The 11339-nt window shown below is 37.8% G+C and overlaps 1 protein-coding gene across 1 annotated transcript; it reads right to left on the bottom strand.

Moving 5' to 3' along the window:
* Positions 1–280: 280 nt before the first annotated feature.
* LOC129922053 (sulfotransferase 1B1-like) lies at positions 281–9676 on the bottom strand. The gene is made up of 7 exons (XM_056006258.1): positions 9525–9676; positions 6770–6961; positions 6116–6312; positions 5677–5794; positions 3817–3920; positions 652–847; positions 281–418 (listed from the first exon to the last, which is right to left on the bottom strand). Exons 2-7 carry the CDS (start codon positions 6957–6959, stop codon positions 306–308), a joined length of 918 nt encoding a protein of 305 aa, XP_055862233.1. The 5' UTR covers positions 6960–6961; positions 9525–9676; the 3' UTR covers positions 281–305.
* Between the last annotated feature and the right edge of the window lie 1663 nt (positions 9677–11339).

Raw genomic sequence — 11339 nt, 5'->3', positions numbered from 1 at the left:
TCAATTTCTTTAAAATCCTGTCTGTCGCCTGAAATGTTAAACACACTATCCTACAGTCCTGAGGGTCACGGTACAGAGGTAGGGAGGAGGTTGGTATACAATAAGGCTCAGTGTACTATTCTGGTAGTTACGCATCAATGCCCACAAATGAGCTGTTCAGGTTTGTACAACTGTTCATTAGTAAGATTTTTTTTTTCATCAGAAAAGGAGAATCAGATTAAAAATATCTCATTCTAGTTAAATGCTAAACAAAACTAAATTTAAAAAAAAAACACTCCAATATTTAAATAAAGTTTATTCTTGATTTATTCATAGATGAAATTAAAATCCAGTCCTTTGTCCATTTCTCTCGCTATGTAGGCGTCCAGTTGGTCACTTTGATCTTTGGTCAGTTCGTTTTTCCAGTCTCCAACAATTCCTGTCCAAAACGTGACATACTGACATTAAATGATAGCCAAGCAAATTTAGAGCTAATCTTCACTATATTATCTTATCATGAACGTGAGTGCCTATAGAAAGAATGCTCCCCTGCCTACAAGAACTTATATCAAAATCTATTTCTTCGTGTTATTTAGATATTTAAAATAATCATTAAAAGCCATTGAATTAAAGTGAATTGAAGTTTCTGTTAGCAAGAGTCACGGGATTTACCTTTCCTAATCATTTTAACTTTGACATTGTTTTCTTTGCAAAGTCTGTCCAAGTTCTCCGGAAGTTCTTTTTTCTCATCCTCCTCAATTTTCTTCAAAGACTCAAATTTACAAGCTTCTTTCACTTCCTGGAGGAACTTGTCACTTCCCGCCACGTCCAGAAATGTAGCAAGTTGCCTGATAATTCTGTCTGGATCCTAAAACAACAAGTGACAAACTAAAATTTTTAATTTGAGCAATGAAATACTGTATCGAAACTTTTTATATAAATTTTGCGCGCAATCTCAAGTTTCAATAAAATTTATCGATTACAAAGTGAGTAATGTATTCGATTCCAAACACTAATAATGAATATTTAACATGACCAGACAAACCCAATTTCGACCTACATCTCATGCCGAAAATGCTGCTGACGTTTGATATTGTTTGGTTTTAGCTTGAGATCACGTCTCCTGACTATATTGTCAATGAGTCTCTTAAATTGTTCACAAAAAGAGATGCGGTGTCAGAATCTCTATACTGCTCGACAAGTGTCTGCATAGAATATCCTTATTCCAATAATTTTGATAAACGAGTATTTCGCACAATCTGAGTATTTAGCTGAACATTTTGACATTAATTCACTTGGGAACCTACTAGTTAATTATTCCATTAGATTGCGAAACACTAGATTTCCCAGGAACACAGTTTGGTATTGGTAAATTATGTAAGATAAGATGTGCTATTAAACTCCAGTACATTCAGCGACAGAAATAGCACCCCTCCTGGGCACCGCCAGAAATATATGTGGACTGGAGACATTAAGGTTCTTGTGGGACTCACTGCAGTTCCCCCTCCACTTGTCGAAAAACTTTAAACGTGTATACAAGATGCGTAAAAAAAGTCCCTTCTGTGGGGCCAGTCCTGTTTGACCCTCCCCCCCTCCCCTAAGCCTCGGCGGTGGCCTGGGAAAGTAGTACTGCCTTATCTAAATAAAAAAAAAGCAATACAATTAGTCTCAACATAAAAGCTACTGACATGCAGTTTGGTTCAATTTCTAGGGTATAAATTCGCTGTGTAATTCTACTCATCATTAACTCTTCCTCTCCGTAATTATTTACCACATTCTGATGGAATCAACGCTGGTATCGTCAGTTAGGAGAGAAAGAGTAAAATCATTAGAATGAAGGACCAAACCTGAACTACTTAGCTAGAAATGCACAGTCCACAGCAGCACTTGCAGAGCTCAAAAAAATACGGAAATACAAAGGCTTAACCCACGACACTAAAATCAGACTGATGCGCTCCCTGGTCATGGCCACATTCCTATATGCTTGCGAATCTTGGACGCTGACTGCAGATCTCGAGAAGAGGATCCTAGATCACAGCAATGGAGCTAAGATGCCACAAAAAGATCCTAGGTGTCATAAAGACCACACCACGAATGAAGAGATTAGAAATAGCTACAGCAATTGGACCCTACAATGACCTGCTAGCCACAGTCCAAAAAAAAAAAAAGGAATTAAACTCAATGGCCACATCACAAGGTTCTCAGGGCTTGCAAAGACCTTCCTACTAGGGAACAGTGACAAGAAAGGAAGACAACATAAAAGAATGGATAGGCCTGTCATAAAATGAAATTCTATCCAATGCAAAAGACAGATAAGAGCGGAGAAAGACGGTCAGCAGATTATGCGCCGTGCCCCAACGGTTCAAATGACTAAGGGAAGGTGAATAAGAAAACTGAATTAAAGAAGATTTGAACTGGCTCGTTCACTATTAACTCGTTACTAACTTGTGCATTTATTATTGTTAAAAACTTAATTCTAACATTTTAGAAACTTACTAATTGTTTTTAGGTAGCATGTTTTTTTGTTTTTTTTTTGACGACGGTGAGGACAGTTCTTTTTTTGTTGGCAGTGAAGCAGTGGCGGTGATAACACGGGCGTGCGTAGTGTGTGGACAACTCCCAGTTGACACCAACCCTAACGACACCTCTGCTGTTTAACCCAATCTTCAATTCTAAAAGCCCCCCCAAATTATGGGCAATAATTAGATCTACCTGTTGTGGTGTTGTTATTAGATGTAAATGTAGAAATTAGTAGTAGCTCACACTCTGGCCTTGCGGTTCGTACACATGCACAACATATAAAACTAGTCGACCAGCGACGTAGCATACGCCGCTATTTTGCAGGGCCAACCTTAGGCCACAGCAACCTATGCGACCTCAGTGGGCCAAGCACTTTTATAGGACCCGCGCTAATTTTAGGTGAATAAATTATTAAATTAAACCATTTTATAACTTATAACAGATTTCCCGCGGCCTCATGTCTGGAGGTCTTGGAAATCTCATGAAATTGCAAAATATACGAAAAAGTCCAGGAAATATCCGGAAAATTATTAAAATCCTTTGAAAACTCATATTAATCTCCTGAAATATACAGACGAAAATTGTCTTTTTTTTTTTTTTTTTGCTCTTAAATTACCTAGGATAACTCACTCCGTCCGAGTTGCAAAATAAAAAGAGTGATCTTTCCATTGTGTCCAAACTCTTGAGCGTGCTCTGTCGCCTCTAAAGTTACTACAGAGTAGATTACCCCCCCCCCCCCCACTTTTTTTTTAACGTGTGGTAGAGATAAAAAAAAGAGTGATATTGCAACGGTCCTGTCCTGCTAGGTTGTGACTACGTGTTCTCTCCCCCCACCCCTCGTGTTTTCTCGTGGACTATCCACAGAGTGATCTTTCCTTTACTCCTTACTACTCGACAAAATAGGCCTACTTGAGGGAAGAAGAGAATTATATATATAGATAGATAAGTATAATAAGTCTATGAAATGACTTGATAAGACTGATTCAACTTGAAAAAAAAACGTTAATACACAAAGAAGGGGCACAGTCTGATGTCAACAGTTAATAACAAACTCCACATCATGCTTCAATCTAAAAGAGTGCGTCTTCAACTGTCGTTAATATCCCAGAACCACTTCCGTCCAAATAAAGTGCTATTTAAAGTAACAGCGCTAAAAGGTAATCCCCGATTAAACTAATCCCATTCTAAACCTATAACATATCTTAATTTAGCTAAGTTTGTATTTGGTCTGAATTTTGTCTAAAAAGGAGAGACTAAAATTTAGCCGTTACGTAATTGATAAAATGTTATATACGGAACAAATCAAATTTGAATTACCTTATTCATTTCTTCGTAGTATATATGTAGTACTGGATGGTCCGGGTGTTCCTGTTGAAACTGCGACATTTGTCTTAAATAGTCGAACTGGGATGGAAACATTACTGTGGAGGTAGATAGAGTAGATTAAAAAAGACAATGTCGTAGATTTCTAAGATAAAGTATAAGTGCAGGCCGAGATACGACCTACTTATTTTGCTACAATGAATGCAAACAAAGCCGTTGTCCGCTGTGTTTATATTGTTACGAATCTCACTATCCAGGCTCTCTGCAAACTGCACCATACACCACCAACTTAAAGAACTTGACAACTCAGGGCTCCAAAGTAACGTAACACTTTAATAGTTGAATAAATAACAGCCAATACTGTACAATTGGCAGCACGTACACTGTACAAATATCTCTCCTGTTAATAGCCGTACCGCCGTATCAACTCTTGCACTGGCCTCTCCGTCTCGTTCCGGGCTTGCACTGGGTTCAACAGTTCAGGGCTGACTTCACACACTAGGCTCGTTGCGTCGGACTCGATCACAGACCAAGATCAAGACGCCGTTCGTCTCAACTGTACTTGATAGTACTCCGCACTGAACCGTCGTAATGCTCCGTACAGAACCACACCGCTGAACTGTGCTGTAGTCGACCGTGTTCTGAACTCTTGTCGTGAACCTCCTTTCTGAACCGTCTTGACTGCGTCGCCTCCTCTCTTATATAGGGTCCCTACTGGCCTTCTCGAACCGGACAGAACGCCGCTCGACGTTTCCAGGTGGTCAGATGACTACAACTCTCGTGACGCTCCTGAGTTCTGTTCACGACGTCGATCCTTCCCGAACCGCCGTCGATCCTTCCTGAACCGCCGTGTTGACACTCGTCTCGGCTGACCGTCGTAACTCGTCACGGTTGACCGCTCGTCTAGCGCTGGCCTGGGGCGATTTGCGTCGGCTGACTACACACACACCACTACCCCTCTCTGTGCCACCACCAGGTTTATAACAATATTTTAGTTTTTTTTTCGTCGTCTAATTCTTTCTTCAGCTTTCTTTGAGTCTCAAATGTGTTTCCTGCGACCTTCGTGAGAGCTCACCAATTGTTTCTTGCACAGGCCATCCGCCACCAGTTGCTTTCCTCTGAGCTGGTGAGAGTAAAACAGGGCATGATTCGATCTTTATAGCACTTCCGGGGGTGGGGGGAGGTAACTCTTACGCCGTCCATCTTTAAACTCGTCCAAAAAAAAAAAAAAGATCCCCTTTGACATGCGGGATAGGTGTCTTACCCGGCACAGCTGTCGAATGATAAGTAGTGCTTCTATATATTGTCCACACCGGCCTTCAGCAGAAAGTGATTATTTGTAAGGTACTGACAAGACTTAATATTTTTTTATACTAACAGTTGACACCGGCTACGCTCGTTGATTTTTTTTTCCAGAGTTTATATTGTTTATTATGGCCGGAAACACACTCTTCTTTTCTTTTTGCATGAAAAAATACATAAAAATACAGATTTTAACGAATAACCTAACGTACATTTTTAAGCCCGTAAATTAGTGTATCTGTGACAATTAAATTTGACGGCCAGCTCTCTCTTTCCTCCTCTCTCTCACTCTTTCTCTCTCGAAGGTAAAAGGTACCGTAAGGCAGTGTAAGAGATTTCTTGATCCATGAGTTAGTGGTATTTTACAAATATAGTATAGATTTCTATATCATGTTATTTCTCATTCACCTGCTTATTTACCGATTTTTTGTGACTCTGTGTTGTTTTGAAAGGTATTTGTAGGTGGATGATTATTTCAGATTTACCATAACACCTGCCAATCTGTTATCTAATGAATGTGTATGCTCCTAGCGTCTATAACATCTGACTTACGTTTGTTTTGTATAGCAGCGTCCAGTAAAGCTTGGACAGTGAATTTAGAAGCAATGGCTAAGTACTGGTAGTATAATGAAATCAAGGTATCTTTAGGATTTCTTATGAGATGAATGATCTGTGGAGTGATTCAAGGAGGGCAACAATAAGTAATTCTTCAATCAATCAATCAGTCAGTCTGTCTGTCAGTCAGTCAGTCTGTCTTGTCTGTCTGTCTCGTCTGTCTGTCTGTCCGTCAAACCCCCCATCAATCTATCTATCTATCTATCTATCTATCTATCTATCTATCTATCTATCTATCTGTCTGTCTATCTATCTATGTATCGAATTATATTCTGATAATGGAACACACTTTCTGTCTGTACTTTTAAATCGTGTCTACTTATAATCAAACACTCTATTGGTAGGGATGTAATGTTAGTTTTAAAATGGCGCCTACTTTTGTTCTTTTGGTCAGAATCTCTTGTGGTAGATGAGTGAACTCTAAATGTGAGTTTATTATTCTTGGCGAGGGTTCGTCCATGATTGTCTGAAGATCTGGGGTAGCTTCTAGCATCAGATGTTCTTTGGTTCGGCGTTCGTGTTCTGTCGTCTGATGCAAGAGCATGTGAGTTACTTCCCATACCCAATGCGTTCCTGAAAGAGACAAGAAAGTTTTTGCTTTTTCCTCATGGAATGCCATAAATCATAAGAAATGGTTGACTTTACATTTAAACAAAATACTCCCATTTTGGGGAAGAACTTTAATCCTGATACTTACTATAAACATATATAGTACTCAAGACTCAAGAAAAAAATCTAAACCTATTGTCTACATAATGAGGAGAGCAATGAACCAGACTGCCTTTGGTATTCCATAGCGTGAACAAAACCGAATGACGGACTTGGACTTTGCCGATGATGTTGCACTACTCGGGGCTACAAATAAATGCATACAAGAAATGACGGACAGCCTAGATAGAGAGGCACCTTAAATTGGCCTCCGCATAAACTCAGATAAGACTAAAATTTTGCGAGTGGGATATAAGGCAAAAGGTGCCCCCATCAGACTTGGCATCACTAAAAAAAACAACAACAGACCCTTGTACATTACCAGACTTGGGATAGGCAGCAATGATGACATCATCCTCACGCATTTGGAGGTTTCTCACGTCTTCGACATGCTTGACTGGATCTGCTATGAAGGGAAACACGTGAACCCTGGAGCCATAAGCCTCCCAGGGTGACCTGGCCAGAGATAGTGGAATACCATCAGGTCGATGGTTCAATACGTCCGAGCTCATAGCTAAAAAAAAAGAAAACGATTTTATTATGTGTCACTATTTGACTTTGCAACAGATTTTAGATTGTAAACATTACGAATGTTAGATTTGAAATAGGTCAAAGTAATTGTGAATATATAATATTTACAATAGATTTTTATTAAATTATATAAGTGTTTACTATTTTTACCATCTGAGCTGTGAATGGACCTTGTTTGTAATGATTCAATAAAATTTAGCTCTTGAGCTATGAAGGGAGAATAACCCTTGAGGGACATGGCCTAAATTGTGCCAATGTACCAAAAACACCATAATATCAAACATTAATCTTATTTGAGTTCCTGAGAAATGAATTTGCGCTCATCCTCGACCACGAAGCAGAAGTGATATAATGGAGATTGTCACGATAAACTAAACAATGTCAAGGACGTGAAATTGAGACTCAGTGTTGCCAACTAACTACCTAAGTGTATGTTGTTATTGAATGCACTAGCCTATACATTTTGAAATGTACAAATATTTCCGAGTGTCACCCATTTTACTTTTACGCCTAAATAATTCTTAAGCTACTTCACTGTCTTATCTTATCTTATAAAATATAGACGTTAAAAACAAAAAGAAGATGATTACGTCCTACGCATATCCCTAGGTCAATCTAGTCATGCAATGACTTTAACTCTGCCAAGTCACTGGTTTTCCTGGCTGACTCAGGCAACCCATTCCATGATCTAATAGCACTAGGGAAGAAGGCGCATTTGTACAAATTTGTTCTAGCATATGGAACGAGGAATGTGCCTTTATCTTTGTGTCTTTCTGAGTATTTAATTACATTTTGTTTTTGCATTTGAAGATTATGGTTCAGTGTTTTATGTATTATTGCCACTTTAATTTTAAGTCTTCTCTCCTGAAGGCTTTCTAAATTTAGTGATTTTACTAAAGGTGCTACTCTAGTCAAATGTGAATATTCGTTTCTTATGAGTCTCACTGCTCTATCACTGCCCTGTCCTAGAGTGAAAGTCTAACACTTCCTTTATATTGAAATTATTTACTGCTACAAAACAGAAAGGCTCAGAACATTTGATTCTGTGGAGCTAAAAAGTCCCCAGACAGTTTCATAGACCTTTTAAAAAACAAACCTTATCCACACTTCCTGTATCTTGTACACTGGATATACCAATAAGATTGCTATTTATAAGTTTTCCTCCATGTGTGAAACTCTCCATACAAAAGAAACACATTTCAAAGTATGTAGCACGTTTCAAAAGTAATTCTTCTATTCAGTTTTCACTTCTTACAAGTGTTGGTGCTAAAATGATACTCAATACAATCGCACGTCTTCTTAACCCTTAAAACGAGTGTGGTTGTTTAGCCTCTAGACATCTATGCACTCATTGTAAAACAGCTCAGCACTTTAAAGGTTAATAGCAATAAGCCATTATCTTATAATGCTCTCTATGGGTAAAAATTGGCCACGGAACTAGACGTAGCAATCCTTCCGCATCACGATTGTCCTGTCTCTGACTATGAGTAACTATATGTAGACAACTTAAGAAATTAAAACTGTTTAAAGTAACACTAGTTCATGGATTCTAACACATCTATAAGACTTCTGTAGCGACGTTCCGTCAATTTGTATGTGTCAAATCTAGTAAACATTACAAGCTGTAAATTAATACTCATACTGTCAATATCATAGACTTATATAGTATACGAGACTGGAAACCGGAAACAAATTCTTATCCGCGACTGATCGATTCACAGACCTTTAAAAATATAGATTTTTATGTACGTAAACTCTTTTTTCAAGCTGTAAGGGAAGTCGCCCCAATCAATATTATCTGTCTTAGTAAAATAATGATCTTTAGTTTTCAAAGTTCAGAAATAATGGAAAATCATTTCTCGCATATTCACGCAAATATATGAAACAAAGCCATTTCCTGTTTGTTTCCATTGAGATAATGTTTCACAATCCTTGATTGAAATAATTCATGTTGATTTAAATCACCTTATGTACATTTAAATAGATTGATTACCTAGATCTTTCTAGATTATGTATCTAAAAATTGCAAAATAATAATTGTGAGACGAGAGTACTCTTATTTTTGATGTTCAGTTACTAGATCTAGAAATTAAATTATATGTTACATAGGTTAGGGTTGAAAAAAAAACTTCTTTTCACTACTTAACAAAACAACGCCTTGATCCAATTTTCTAAAAAAATTTCACGACATTGTTTATAGTTTTAAAAAATCTCCAAGTCCAGTCTAGAGTAGTATATATAAGTCTATGGTCAATATATTTCTAGATCCAGCAAATACTACTTCCGCCATCTTATGAGTGTCTGGGCACGTAAACATCTTGTTAATATAATGTCGTTAAGAAACGTGAATTAAAATATTGTTTTAGCATTATTACAACATTAAAATGTCTATGGTCATTATCCACAACATTAAACAAAGTTTTGTTGGTTTTTTTAAATTAGATACTCGTTTAAAATATGCCTTTTATATTGTTTAAGTTTAAAGTCTCATGATAACAAGTTGGTAAAAAAAATTAACTATCTTTAAAAAAAAAAAGTGACTGTACCTGTTGGTTGAATAAACAAACAGACGAGGGGAGACTAGCGTATGAATGGGTCGTCTGTGTTACAGAAGTAGTTCTGTTTATGTCAGGAACAATCAGTACAACTCATGTGACTTGGAAAGAGCGTGATAAACTTGTAATCCGAGGGCCACATGCGACAATTTGTATGTCTAAATGCAGCCCTCCATTCGGCTACTGCAATTACGTAAATTAACACAAGAAATAGCATTTAAAAAAAAATTTAAAAAAAAGGAAAATTGTAACTTTTTTTTGTTGATTTAATGCTACTCATTCAGAGAGAGAGAGAGGGTAAGAGACGATGCGATAAACTAAAAGAATAGCAGACGTTTAAAAGGGGACATAATCTAATGATATAGAATGTGGAGAGAAGTTTTTTTTTTTTAAAAAGAAGATAAGAAACATTGGCATTCATAAACAAATGTAGAGCTGGATCAAGGTCTTCCTTAAAAACAGAACCGACAAACTTAATTTCTTGACAATGTGAATCGAAGTTTGATGGGACTTGTTTCGCGAGATCTTTTTTTTTTGTGTGTTTATGTTTTTCTTTTCAGAATCTCTCTTAATTTTTCACTTTTCATTTTTTTATGTTTAATTCTTTAGGTTCCATTACATTTCCCTCCCATTTCTTCTTATCGCTTACTCTTCCTTTTTAAAGGCAAACTTATATCTAAGAAAACAAAGAAAAATACTTACAAAAATATCATCAGAGGAAACCGGATGGAGGATTCGCACAAATCAAGAAATATACCCTTCTATAGTGAAGGAAATAAAAGGAACAGATTAGGTTCGTCAGTACACCTCGAAAGAATGCCCGTGAACAGAGGAGCCAAGATTGTTCACCGGCAAAAAACAACAAAAGGCAGTCGCCCCCAAAGGCAAACCACGAGTAGGGTGTCTTGATGACTTAGAGGCAGATCTACAACAGCTCAAAGTCCGGGTATGGAGAGACGTAAAGTCCAGGATAGATCAGAATGTGCTAAAGCAAGGCAGGGACTTCCAAATTTCCCGATAGAAAGAACAATTTATTACATCATCAACAGTTATATATTATTTAAATAACTATGGCTATTGTAGACAGCGTCTTCCAAGTTCATTAAAGCATGCTCAGACACTCTGGCCCAAGTTCTTTTGTGGACAAGTGATGTGTTTCCGCAATGTTTCCGTGCTTTGATTTTAGCATCTCAGTAAAAAGCAACTCAGCTCGAAGTAAAGCTCAAATAAAACTTCTGGTCTCCCTCGGGATTCGGTTCATGCCCTTAAGCCTTACGTCTGTCTATATCTATTAGCATATCTAGCCTGGTTTTGAACATTTAGACCGGATCAAGCTGATGGGCGTGGCTGTGAGAGCAAGGAGTGGTAGTCATGAGACAGCTCCAGGGGCGGACTGTGTGGCCAAAATAGACACAGGTAGTAATTACTGTCAGCCAACACCTTGCGTATGAAGTTTGATAAAGCATAGAAAACGGGTCATACATGGTTTACTTAAAGATGTACAAGTATTTCTACATGTAGACTTGGAGGCTCTACACTTTCACTTATCCCTAGTCTGTTGGACCATTGGGGAACCACACAAGATTTGTTTAGCGTCTTTCTCCATTCCTTTCTGTCTTTTGCCTCGGATAGAACCTCTTTCAACGGCAGGCCTGTCCATTTTTTTATGTTGTCTTTGCAACGCTTTCTCTGTCTGCCTCTTCTTCTTTTCCTGGTACTGTGTGTGTCAGCCTTCTCATTTCCTTCTAGTTCTATATGAGCTGGTATCCATTGAATAACAGTTTTTTTGCTGTTGTTGTTAAGCTT

The sequence above is a fragment of the Biomphalaria glabrata genome, chromosome 12 (assembly GCF_947242115.1).
Source record: "Biomphalaria glabrata chromosome 12, xgBioGlab47.1, whole genome shotgun sequence".
In the NCBI taxonomy this organism is placed as follows: Eukaryota; Metazoa; Mollusca; class Gastropoda; family Planorbidae; genus Biomphalaria; species Biomphalaria glabrata.
This window is presented reverse-complemented; position numbering and strand designations above follow the sequence as displayed.

Coding starts and splice junctions, on each gene's coding strand:
- LOC129922053 (XM_056006258.1), bottom strand. CDS start 6,959: ATGAGCTCGGACGTATTGAACCATCGACCTGATGGTATTCCACTATCT. Junction 5,795..6,115: donor TTCTGACCAAAAGAACAAAA/GTAGGCGCCATT, acceptor ATCACTCCACAG/ATCATTCATCTCATAAGAAA. Junction 848..3,816: donor ACTACGAAGAAATGAATAAG/GTAATTCAAATT, acceptor TTGTTGTTTTAG/GATCCAGACAGAATTATCAG.